General features: G+C 41.7%; 1 protein-coding gene across 3 annotated transcripts; it reads right to left on the reverse strand.

Moving 5' to 3' along the window:
* Positions 1-3,355: 3,355 nt before the first annotated feature.
* CCK (cholecystokinin) lies at positions 3,356-12,847 on the reverse strand. Of its 3 annotated transcripts, none has more exons than XM_050938108.1 (4): positions 12,594-12,845; positions 10,400-10,603; positions 8,475-8,732; positions 3,356-4,146 (listed from the first exon to the last, which is right to left on the reverse strand). In XM_050938108.1, exons 3-4 carry the CDS (start codon positions 8,728-8,730, stop codon positions 4,010-4,012), a joined length of 393 nt encoding a protein of 130 aa, XP_050794065.1. In that variant the 5' UTR covers positions 8,731-8,732; positions 10,400-10,603; positions 12,594-12,845; the 3' UTR covers positions 3,356-4,009. The 3 variants fall into 3 exon arrangements, with proteins under 3 accessions (XP_050794065.1, XP_050794066.1, XP_050794068.1); XM_050938109.1 differs by lacking the exon at positions 12,594-12,845 and adding an exon at positions 11,228-12,074; XM_050938111.1 differs by lacking the exon at positions 10,400-10,603 and having other exon boundaries at positions 12,594-12,847.
* Positions 12,848-13,122: the final 275 nt, after the last annotated feature.

Genomic DNA, 13,122 nt, shown 5'->3' on the forward strand with positions numbered 1-13,122 from the left:
TTTGAGTCAAGTACACTCTTTTCTTGGTGGTGGCACAAGCCTGATGCCATACAAAACTGGGAGGAGGAAGAGGCCTCCATTATAACCTTTAGCTCAGGGGATAGGTTACTCAGCCAGGCAGGGGCAGCAAGGTGAACAGTGGGCTTGGGGAGGCTAGTCCCCAGCCGGCCTGCCCCTTCTGCCTGGGGCCCCACTCCTCCCCTTTTCCCCATCAGAGCCCAGAGGTCCCCTCCCCAGCTCTGGAGCACCAGGCAGGTGAGCAGATGAGCAGCACAGCTCCCAGCTCCAGAGCACTGGGTGGGTGAGTGGTGCAAGCACAGGCACCAGCCACCTGGAGTCCCTGGCTGCAGGCCAACCCCCAGCAGCCCCAGCCTGGGGCAAGGGCACCAGAGCTCTCCCAAAAGTGGAGAGGGCGGGGGCCCCTGCCCGAGGTGGAGGAGAAGGCAGGTAGCCCCCTGTCAGAGACTCTATGGCTCCTCACAGCTGCCCATGCAGCTCTTACCATGGCCAGGCTGTGGCTCTGAGGCTGCCCCCATGGGAGCTGGGTCAGGGAGACCCATGCATGCAGCTGTGGGGAACCAGTGTGGAGTAGTGGACGCTCCTCCTGCCCTGGGTGGCCAGGGAGCCCGGGAAGCGAGGACACAGGCTGGAGACTGCTCTCAGTCCCCACGCACCCTGGGCAGATGGAGGGTCTGCCACGGTTCCCCACAGTTGCCCGGGCTCCACACTGGCCTGTCTGGGAGTGAGGCCTCGGGATAGGGGGGATGGGTGGGGAAGGAGGAAGAGGAGGGTAAAGGGGGAGCAGTCCTCCCAGGCGAAAAGTGAACAAGACACTTACAAATGTGGGAGGGCTGTGGTTCCCTGACTCCCCCTGTTCCAGTGCCACTGGTCTGGGGCCCTGGCCACATGGGAAGTAAGAGCCACAGCAGAGCACAGTGGGAAGCAGGAGAGGCCTGGGGTGGAGTGTGGGTGGAGCCACGCAGGCAGTTTGGGTAGGCTTAGACTTCCCCTGCCTTTGACACCCACCGCCCATGCACCCAGGGTGTGGGATACTCCACTTCAATTCCCAGCTGTACCTGAGAAGGAGAAGGAATATGAACAGTGGCATCTCAACTACAAGGTGAGTTCACTATCCACTGAACTATAGAGTCATTCTCATTCACTCATGTTCTCAAGGGCAATGCATAGTTAATATGCAGAGGAACAGACCAGGAGATTGAGGGAGACACACATCAGAATATCCCATAGCTCAGTGGTTAGGGCATGCACCTGGGAGACCCCTGTTCAAACCTGTTCTGTTCATCAGGCAGAAGAAGGAATTGAACCAGGCTCTTCTACATTCCAGTTGAGTTCCCCAACTGCTGGGCTAAACATTATAGGGGAGATTGCCATTGCTTCCTTCTCCCTGTGGCTGTTACACGTGCAGTTAGGTGTGCTCAGAGCATACTTCCCAGATTGAGCCCTGCAAGCAAGATAGGCAGGGCAATACCAAATTTCACCTGGTTTGAGGCTCCTGCTGAGGCATGAGCTAGGTGCTGGTCATCACTCTGAGCCTGCAGTGTGCATGCCCAGAATCAGAAACTGAATTTTATTCCACTTTATGTATCATGAATGACATGTCATTGCAGGTCTGATTGCAGAAGCTGTAGTAGAAAGGGTGATAAAGAGGGAAAATGCACAACTGTATTTTTAAATCATCAACAGAATTCTCACACAGGGACTCGGAAAAATCAGCTTTGGGCTTGTAAACTGAACAAACTTGATCTGAAAATCATTGAGAGATAACAGGTGAAATCCTGACCCCTCCATTGAAATCAAGGGGAGTTTTGCCATGGATTTCAATCACGTCACTGTTTCGTCCAATAAAAACAGTATAGCACAATGTCATTTTTGCAGGTACATTTCAGACCATCCTTTAATTGCACTTTCTGACAACATTCCTGATTCCCACATTTTTCTCCGATGAGCAGTGTTGGTAGCAAGTTAAATGTCAGCAATTTTATGTATTTAAGTAGAAAAATTAGCAGTGTATATTACGGTCTGGTTATCTTTTTGCATTTTTTACCCAGTGAAGCTTAGTTCAGATGCAATATCTGGTTTTTCTAAAAAGTTTTATATTTTACCCAGTGGTTCAGCTGGGTTGAGTGAGACAAAAGGAGACACAATGTCTTCCGCCAAGGTCATAATCTTAATCACTGTCTCAGCCAGAATTATAATGCTTCTAGCTCCTAGCTCTGTGCTTCAATTTCTCTGCTGCATGTCACTTGATATTTTCATTCCTCATAAAGAAGGAATGGTAACGTTATTAAGAGTAACAGGTTATTTCCTCTGTAAAAATGTACTGAAATTTTTTTCACCAAGCTCACCATCATGTCATCATTGCCTGGTCTTTGAAAATAGAAGTTTTATATGCCTTGGTGACTAGATTCTGATGCCACTGAAAGTTTGATGAAGTCTCTGGAGAAGCCTGAGGGCATACTTCCTAAATGATGAAGATAGGATGGTTGGCCAACATCCCGTTGAACTGATTTCGGTGCTGCTGAGGATTAATTTAATTTTATGTATTGCATGCTTATTAATGTCAGGGCACCTAGAACGTTGGATAGATGGCTATATTATTTAATATCTAAATAAATAATAAAAATATTGTACATAGCTTGAGATTGACCTTCATGTTATTCCTGCAGATCAAAGAGGACATGTGGGTTTTTTTGAGATCCCTTGAGTGTCTTTGCCAAAAATGGTGGCCTCTGACAGCACATGGACTTATCCTCCTAGAGCACAATCAACTAACTAGTCTCTGATTAAGGTGAGCAGTTATGTTCCAATAGGTTCATGTAACTTTTCTGTCCTATTGTTGTTGGGTCAGAAATATCTCATGTAGGTAAAGCATGTTTATACAATTGAATTAATGGGTATCTGTCTTTGTTCTTTTCAGGTTATGCTTCTTATATGGAAAGTACATTAGTCAACATTTTATAATGCACATGAGAGCTTTCTGAGTGGGAATGGGAGATAGAATGATACTGGGCCCACTCCTGAAGTCCTTACTCTGGCAAAACCATATTTAAGTCAATGGGAGTTTTTTCACTTGATACAAAGCCATCAGGACTGGGCAGTGGTTGGGCTCAGGCTGAAGTCAATTGAGATGCACTTTATTCCTGTTGAAGTCAATAGAAGTATTGGCCTAACTTATGATTTAAAGACTCAACTTCCTTTTTAAAAACAGTGTGATACAGATATAATTACAATTTTTCTGATGTCGACTACATGGCACTTCCCTTCCACCTCCCTCAAAAGAACTACTTATAGGGTTACTTCACAAACCCAAAACAAATGTATAACTCACCACAAGGCAAGGAATGTTCTATTTATTCCATGATTAATAGCTGTTAGCAGAATTTTCACATTTAATTCATAACAGAAAATAACTAAGCCAAGAAGATGAAAGGTTTTTCTAAAGATTTAGCTCTGTTGACCATTCATTGAAAACATGTGACTTTGTTGTATAACTGAATCCTTTACAAATAGGGTAACTATGAAGATATTTGATCTTTTGTGACAAAACTGTGCTACTAGATTGACGCTGGGACAGGTTACCTCTAGAGTCCACAATCAAAGAGAATGCTGCAAGGTTTACTTAAAAAGTGGTTCTTCGCCTGTATGCTTGCTTAACACATATAATATATTTACCTAGTAGAATGAAGGCATTTTCCTGCTTGAGTTTATTGTAAGACACTCAGCAACTTGCTGTGACAGGACAAGAAGGAAATAAATGAAATAATTTTAATATAATATCAACAGAGTATGACAAGAAATCATAGGAGAAAGAACTTTTTTTGGCAAATTCTGCATATGTATATATTGCATTGTATAGTTTTACAGACAAATTTACATCAAGGACATAATATATTTTTTAAATTGATTCGTACAGGCCAAAAATTATTTTTTTTCCTTTCTGTACAGAAATGGGAGTAGGATTCATCTTTTTGAGATAGTTTGATGTTCTTTAAGAGGAGTACTCGTATTCTTCAGCACTGCGGCGTCCAAAATCCATCCAGCCCATGTAATCTCTGTCATTTATCCTGTGTGTAGGGTCAATGTTCTGTACCCTGTTTCCCATCATTGAGATCCTTCCAGTAGGACCTAACAGATGAGACATGAGGGGCAAAGAATAAGTCAATTCAGTTTTTAAGCTTACCCAATCTCATTTTTGTATCTGTCACTTATTAATGTGTACAGCAGTGAGGTTTATACAATTTTTACAGCACTTTTTTGGAAAATAATGTAAACGTGGGGGGAATGTCCTTAGAATTATTTGCTTTTATTCAAAATAAAAAGAACATCCATTGGTGGTTTGCTACAGGCATTTGTTATTTTGTGCATTATGATTTGTGAACAGCCTGACTAATCTGCACATTTCTCTTAGTGCACGGGGGTTCTCCCATGTTGTGGAAAGTGTAGCCTTGGATTAACTATTCTGTGGGTCTCTGACTCCAGTTGGCATGTAATTTTCTCCTTCTCTCCATCCCCATTCCTGGCTGCTGGGAGAGAATGGGGGCATGTTTTTTCCTCACTGCCTGGCCACTTAGAGGGATGAGGAGGGACCTGCTGGCTTCAGCCCATTTGCTCAGTGTTCTATCTGATGTCTCCCTCTTGTTTGTTAGGCAGTGTGCAGAATGCTCTGTGATGAGCTAAATCTACTTGAGAGTAGGATCATGCCCGGGATGAGGACTCCATGACAGTCCTCTATGTTGCCTGAAGAACCACAGATGGTGCAGAGTACGAGAATACATACTCTTACAATGTACCTTTGTTAGGAGGCGGGATGGAGTTCAGACATACGGGTTTTCCAGAGAAGCTGGGCATGTTTGTATGTGAGAATGGTCTGGCTAAACTTGCAGATACAACTGTGCTGGAACTCTGAATACTATTACTTTTTGGCAACTTCTGCTATCAAGCTAAGGTTCTTCTATGCTTCCTTCTGCCATAGTATTAGAGTGCTGATCTCTGCTATTGCTTTTGTTTTTTTGTCCATCTATGTTTAAAGCATTAATAGGATGTAAGGCCAACATTTTCTATGATAAAATCAAGGCCCAGAGATTAAGACAGATGAAGACCTCTCTTTTTAACACGTTACATTATTAGAACTGAAAGAATTTTAAAATGTTAATTGACTCCACTTCTATCCAAAGAATGTGAAAATTTGCACTTCCATGAATACATTACAACCTCATGTGCAGTAATACTGTAATTATAAAAATAAGCTTAAACCTTCTACGACTGAAGTCAATGACAAAGGTCCCATTAACTTTAATGGGAACAGGAACAAACACAATACAGTATATTGTTAATATTTAGCTTTGACCTAGATCTGTGAGTCTTTAAATTTATAAAATTAAAAGTCCTCAAATCTATAGAATATTCTTACTATGCAAGAATTTATATTTTAAAGGAACACCTGCTGTAACAGGACTTTTACGTGGATGGAGTTTTCTTTACAGAGGGAAACAATTCAGAACAAAACAATGAACATATGGTTAGGAACTTAATCACTTTGTCGATGATTGCAGAGGAGAGGACATATAAACTGAATTGATCCCCATCCTCCATGCTTTAGACATTTACTTAAACCAAAATGGCAAAAATTTAACTACTAAAAAGTCTGATTAACAAATTAAGGATATCAGTTAAATATTCAGAAGCTGAATTATGTATGTGAATTTATCTAATTATGTAATTAAGGGGCAATGAGAATGTGGTTTCTTGGCAATATATAGTCTGATACCACTGGAACAGATCATCGCTCAGATCAGAGACTGCTTCTACTTAAAAGACTTCTGAGTTTGCAAATCAATTATTCACTGGGCCCTACTGGCTTTTAGTACAATTGTGATCTGCCCTGACAAAGAATTTTAAATCATGTGTCTCTGACTTGACAACCACAATGTGTCTCCTTTACCCAGCTGCCAGATACATGATAGCACACTTTTAGGATAACTTAATTCAAAGAGCTAGTAGATCATGCATAATAAACTGAATTTCTTATCATAATAGAGGTCATCTTAATTACCTTCCAATCTCTAAAGGTGGCCTATAGACTATACAGAACCACTGGCCTTCAGACATTTCAGCTTCAAATTACAGCCATTTTTGAAAGATGGTAGAACCCAACCCTAACCTCATGAGATAACTTATTTTTCCCTAAAGTTATAACTGGCAATGCCTCTCCACAAACCATAACCACAAACATCACCACTAATTATTAGCACAGCAAAAGTCCCAATATGTGTAGTATCTTCTGGCCAGTAGGTATGGATTGAACATCCCAAAAGTGACTAAAACTGGAACTGAGGGGATGTCTTCATATTCATCATCAGATATCAGTTGGAAGCTTCATATCAGCCATTTTTTAAATTTAAAAGCAATATTATCTTGATGAAATTACAACACTGAGCAACCCCTCCTAGAACACACAAGCCATAAGGGTCTTCTGCTAAAGGAGGATAATATAATTGGTAGATAATGGACTTGAAGGGGAAGTAAATGAGAGGCCACAATGTGCTTTTCATCAGATCCAATCATACAAAGGTTACATATTTTTGTCCTTTCACTCCGAATTCTTTATCCTCTCCTGTTACAAGTTTGTTAACATGTCTGAGTCCAACCATCTGTCTTTGATGGGCTAGAATCAAGCTTGACCTCTACCAGGTCACAAGAAAGTATTGTATCATATGCCTACAGTGGCTTTAAGGACTATGAACATCTGAAAATAGGTGGGCTTTTTTTTGGGGTGGGGGTGGCGGTTTTTTTTAAGAAATCTGAGCTAAATCAATAAGATACAAGATATCTTCTGTCAGGTAACGTTTAAGATAAAGCCAAAGTGTTCTTTCATGATACCTGGTTGAGATAGTTGGAATGCCAGCCAGGAATTTTGGAGAATGCACAAACTATGAAACCATACTGAAACAGAATAAATAGATAAACTTCCAAACAGCAGATTTTCAGGAAATGAAGGATGGAAATATAAAACTGGAGAGATACAATTAAGATTCTGTTTCACAGATCTCCTGTAACAATAATGCTTAGTCCCACCAATCATTTAATTATAGCACTGAGCTTTCTAAATGAACCTCAAATAATCTCCTCCTTATATTACTTTTACTGTTAACTGGACTCCAGAATGTACACGATTATATTTGGCATTGTTAGGTGCTGTTCGGAGGTCTTCAGAGCATGCTCAGAAGTGATTTTTTTTCTAGTTGCTTATAACTATTATTACTTGATCATTACATATGTGTAAGTATGAATACATGTGTGTGAAAACGCAGACAATATATATGTTGTATATCACACACACACACACAAAACATATATTGCAGAGCCCTATCAGGAGTAAGGAAGAAATTCAATGTAGTGTGGAGGCCAGCACAATATAAGCTCTACAATGAGGCCTCCATATGTGTGCATAGGCCAATGTGAAGGGGCATGAAAGGGACACGCCACTGCTTGGGGGAAGTGAATTTCATCCTAAGTGCATGAGGGGAGATATTTCATTCCCAGACCAGAATTAATTGCCTGACATCAAAACAGCTCTGCAATAGCAGGCAAAGAATCTCCTGTTGGCCCTGAACCCATCCCCTTCACTTCCAAGATATCTTCCTTTCCTGCAATGCAGGGTGTAGAATACAGAGAGACTGTAGCAGAGGAAAAGACCTCTGAAACCACGTGTAGTAGTTTTTGCTGCACTTGGCAGCCATGATGCTCACTGGAAATGCTCTGCAAGTAGCCTGCCCCCCAGAATATGTGAGCAATAGTCCGATGTATTCAGATACCAAACTGAGCTCTTTTTCAGAGCAGAGCATTTAATTAAAAAAAAAAAAGGTGAATGAGCCCCTTAAACGGAAGTTTGAATGGACAACTATTTGCAAGTGTTTTAAATCCAGTAACTTTTTTGGAAGACGAGATATCTAGCTTTTCAGGAGAAAAGCATTCCTTTTCCAAAGTCATTCTCTGTGTGTAAGTATATACTATAATGTATATACTGTAAACCATTTTATTTTGTGCAAATACATGTTCTGTGGGCCTCTAGCCTACAAATCCTTACTTATGTAGGTTGCCTCATTACCTACTCAGATGGCTAAGTGCAACTAATGTAAGAGTTTGAAGAATCAAGCCTTTAAATTGACTACTCCATTGTCAGTATATGCAACAAACCTAGCTGCAACGCCACAGATGTTTGCAGTTGTACAATTCTATTGTACTCCAAGCAATCATGAAACTAGAAACGTAAGATCTGTACATGTATGAAAGCAAATGCTCAATTCTTTAATATTTTTCAATATTTCCTTTACAACATGTAGATGATCATAGTAGTTCCTTCTGTCCTTAAAAACCTATGAATCTATAAAAGTATTGAATTTCAAAGGGAATCCTTTTGACACAGACACATGGCATAATATGCTGGCTATTACCTTTTCTGGCTTGCTGGAGATATTTGGCCAGCAAAGCTCCAATGTTGGCTTTTTGGTCAACATTTCCATCCAACCGCTGGATAGGTTTCAGCTGGCCAGCTGATGAAGGGACACGAACATGTCGGTGATGTTCTGTCAAGCTCTGCTCAAGCTCAGTGGCCACAGGGTTCTCATTGTGCGAGCCTGTAGCCTGCTGTCCAAAAGAGCTCATTGACAGCATAACAAGGAACATGTAGATGCAGATACCACTGTACATAGCTGGAGGGAAAATAAATAAGAGGTTGTTAGAATGGTGAACTTCACTGTATTTAATGCTATCCCCTTCTCTCCCTTTTTTAAATAAGTGCTGACTTCTGAACAAACTAGATTTTAGAGAGTACAGTAAATAAAGGAACAGTGTTAAACAGGAGAAGATTGGCAAGAGAGTATTTGACAGGTAGGTAAAATGCTTCTAGATTTAAGAGACAGTAGAGAGAGAGGGCTGTATAGTGGTACAAGTAGAGATAAAATCAATCCATTGCAAAGCTCTTTGCTGAAGAACTGCCTTCTCTATGTTGTATTTCCTCCTCTGTCTCAGGACAAAACATTTCAGTATTTCACCATCTTGTTAAAATATACAAGGGATACAAATATTCAGTTTTGAAAAGCTGGTAAAGAATGTTTATTTTAGCAACATGTATTTTGTTTGTGCTTAATTGTTCCAGCTGTTCTACCATATTTGAGAGAGAGAGAGAGAAGGAAAAGATCACCAAGGGAAAGGAAAACAAAATCATACTTAACAATTGAAAAAAATAAAATAAACCTGGGTCTCAGGTGAATTTTCAAAGCTATTTAAGAATTAGAAATAGAATGATTTGGAACAATATGTTTCTTCATGTAAAACAGAGAATAAATGTTATGGATATTTTCTTGCTTCTATAAAATCCAGACATAGGACTTATTTTACATTTCTGGACAAACTCTATTTCAGTTGATATAACTATTTAATGCAAAGCTGTGTATTATAGTTAAGATATGTAAAGTAACTCTTTGTCCATTTTTCAAGAGCTAATATTGAACTGGATACTTCTTAATGCTAGAATGCTATTTTCTATGTGTATATGAAATATTTCATGGCTAAGAACCCCTAAAACTTACAAGTTATTTAACAATATATATATAAAAAAACCCAACTTATGTCTCAAATATGACCCATTAAAGCAAATTTACCGATCACATACATTAGAGTTAATAATGTTTTAATGTGAAGCAAACAGGTTTTCATCACAATTGTTATGAGATGAAAGAAAAGTTTCAAAGTGGTAACATTTCAGGATTCTACAGCCCCAGCATAATTAATACCTTGTCACGGATGCATCAAGTACATCTTTGCTATTTATAAAATGCATATACTCTATATTCATTTCATGCAGAGATGGGTGTTCTAACCTGGCTACTTCATATAATGAGTGTGACTCAGAACTTAATGTTCAATATTTAAATACATATATTAGTTCATTTTCATGATTTTATATCTCTATCATTTACATGATTAATTTTCACTTCCCATCACAAATGCTGTGCTACCCTAGAGAACTAGAAGCTCAGTTACAAAACTAAAACATAATTTTGCTTTCCAAGATCTTTTTCAAGGATATAAAATAGTTTGTTTAATGACATAAAGGTGTTGGTAAAAAGAACAACAGAAACATGCATTATTCCCTGCTCCCACATATTAAAGAGCTGAACATTGTCCTGAATATTAAAGATCTAAATCTCTTTAGTGAAGATGCCTGTGAGAATATTCATGAGAAGAATACACTGAAAATTCATATTAAAAAAATAAGTAGACAAATAAATAGCCAGTCACATCATTTTTACATTTTTCTATAAGCAAAGATTCACTCAAACTATGGCTAAAAAGTTACTGACCCATCATCTCCTACCTTTAAGTGGGTTACTTTTTCCTAGTTCAAATCAGAGAGAGAGAAGTGCTGGGGTTAGATAAGTTCTAACAGTTTGAAATGCTGCTCCTTAAATAGTCTAGCCCAGTGCTTGTTGTAGTGTCATCTGTTTACACAGGTCTGACGCAGATGAAGGATCACCACATGCTCAACAGGATGCTATCACTTCGTAACAAATGAATTTATCTGTGATGGGGAAAAGGGGTGTGTGTCAAAAAATCTGCTAACGAAGAAGCTCTGCGTTCTTAACCCTTTCCTCACCAGAGCTTCTTTGACAGTGAGAGATGCCAGTAGTGTTTTTGTTCACTAGTATTGTAGTTTTAATTAAGCAAGTGACTTTGCTCTGGGTGGGGACAGTAATGTCTTTTCACCACTTTACACTAGGGTGACCAGACAGCAAGTGTGAAAAATCGGGATGGGGGTGGGGGATAATTGGAGCCTATGTAAGAAAAAGACCCAAAAATCAGGACTGTCCTTATAAAATCAGGACATCTGGTCACCTTATTTTATACTTTCAAAGCCCAGAAAGAACACATCTTAATTAGGGTTCAGTGTCTGTATTTCAGCTTGCAGTGAAATAAGGCTCTAACGCTGAACATTTATACTTTCTTCCCTTCTCCAAAGAGAGAGACAAACGTAGAGAGAGAGATTGTTTTGTAATCTATCTATCTAAAATTACCCCAGATATAACATACCTAAGAAGTGTTCAGAGGCTTTTTGGCTGATAAGGCTCCTTAAATATTGTTTCTCCCCCACCCATCCACACACACATATTTAAAAAACTTCAAGTAACAGTTCTTGGTTTCAAACCTTTGGCATAAAGAGCAGCGAAAGGCAAATGCTGGTTAGCTGGGCTCTCGGCACTAATTAGCGATGGCTGGTTTTATTTATGTATGTATGGGTTCTATAAATCATTCATTTCTAGGATGTAGAATAAGGGATCGATGCAGTGTGCGAACCGTTCAGAATAGTCCAGACTACTCCAAACACACTGGAAGTTGAGGGAGTGCCGGATATTTTCTCTCTCCTCTCTATCCCTAAAGCAATGATTTTAACAGATTGTCCTACTCCTCACGTGTTCATTTTCCCAATGCAATACACACTTTTTTGCGGGGTAAATGGGCGAGGGGTTCTTGGACAGGATCAGATGTTTCTCACCCAACGGGCACCGTGCTGCTAGAAGGACGGAATTGATAAAACAACAAAATGAGTAGGACTGATCCACTCTAATTCCAATAGTCACACGCGCGGAGTCGGAGGGGACCCCGGGGGGGCTTTGCTACTCCGCTGACATGCGAGGGGGGGGGGTCCAGAGGCCACTGATGCGCCAAACTCTTCATGTTTAGACCAGAGGGGCGTTGTTACGGCTCGAGGGTTTGTCTTGAGTGTGAAGCTGAGTTTGCGCGCCCCGTGCCCAGCGCGAACGAGTGGAGCCGGCACTGCCAGCAAACAAAAGGCTGAGCCCCCGAGCAGCTCTGCGAAGCCATGGGATAAGGCGTGAGGATGGAAACCGAGACTTGCCTTGTGCTTTGCTACCCGCCTTGCACTGGGCACCCCTCGCCCCACATCATCTTCCCCCTGCAGCCAGAACACGTCCTTTCCAGTCCCACCGCTGCTTTTGGGGGGCAAATCTGCGAGCCCCTGGGGGCAATGTCACGTCCAAAGCCGTACAGCCCCCCACACCTCTGCCTTCTTCCGACCTCTTATCACCTACCCACCCTCCCCACAACACTCTTGCTCCCCAGGATTTAGCATCAGCCTCCCCCCTTCGCTACTGAACAGGCTGCAACTCGCTAGCTCCCGGTGCAAGCAGCTGAACCGCTACAGCCAGATGTTTTCTCTTTGGGAGTGGGAGGGGGAAAGCGAATCAGAGCAAGATCCAAGCCAGAGCCCTGGCCCAGCAGGTGAATCACGTATTGAGCGGTGAGGAACATGTGGCACTTTTGCTCCGCAATTATGATGGACACATTGATTGACACGTCAATTCTTGTTGCCTCTCCCTGGCCCGGACCGCTGCTTGGCCACTGTCTTCTGTTGTCACCTACCGCTAACCAATGTGGCACTGGGTGGGCAGAAAACAGAGAGAGGCTGATCAGAAATACTAGAGCTGCTTTCTCCACTAGCTTCCAGATCAACGCCAGGGAAACCGAGTTAAGGAACGAAAATCTCCTCTTACCTTCTTTCTCCTACTCCCTTCTCTGGAGCTTGGAACCGAAGTGCCTCTGGGTACAGTGGATCGGGGTGGATTCGACTTCCCAGCACTAGTTATAAATAAGGCACCCAGCGCCTGGTGGCTGCTTTGCTGGAAATTGGCCCGGCCTTGCCTCGTTTTAATCTACACGTCTGAGACACAGACTACACGAGTGTGATTTTTTTCTCTCCCTTCCCGCTAAGGAAAGGAGCCAGCGCAATCTGCTTTCCTTTTAACACCCCGGCCTTCTACTGAGACCCACGTGTGGCGCAGGACAGGGGATGGGCTGCACAAGCAGCAGCAGCTCTGGTAACTGAGGCAGTGCGGGGACGGGAGAGGACCCTCCATGAAATGTTAGTATAGCCGGGAAAAGCGAGGACCCCCCCCCCAATGAAAACAGGAGCGGGCCTTTTCCATAGAAACGAGGAAAGGGGGCTTCTATGGAAATGACAGGGGACGTGATCGCCCCCCTCCAAAATCTCCTCGCTTCATCCTCTGCCACAGCTTCGCACGA

Source organism: Gopherus flavomarginatus, chromosome 2 (genome assembly GCF_025201925.1).
Source record: "Gopherus flavomarginatus isolate rGopFla2 chromosome 2, rGopFla2.mat.asm, whole genome shotgun sequence".
NCBI classification, from domain to species: domain Eukaryota; kingdom Metazoa; phylum Chordata; order Testudines; family Testudinidae; genus Gopherus; species Gopherus flavomarginatus.

Bases quoted from the DNA above. Each gene is read 5' to 3' on its own strand.
- CCK (XM_050938111.1), bottom strand. From the start codon at position 8,730: ATGTACAGTGGTATCTGCATCTACATGTTCCTTGTTATGCTGTCAATG. The intron at 4,147-8,474 runs GTAATAGCCAGC...CTCATCTGTTAG, and splicing joins TCTCCAGCAAGCCAGAAAAG to GTCCTACTGGAAGGATCTCA.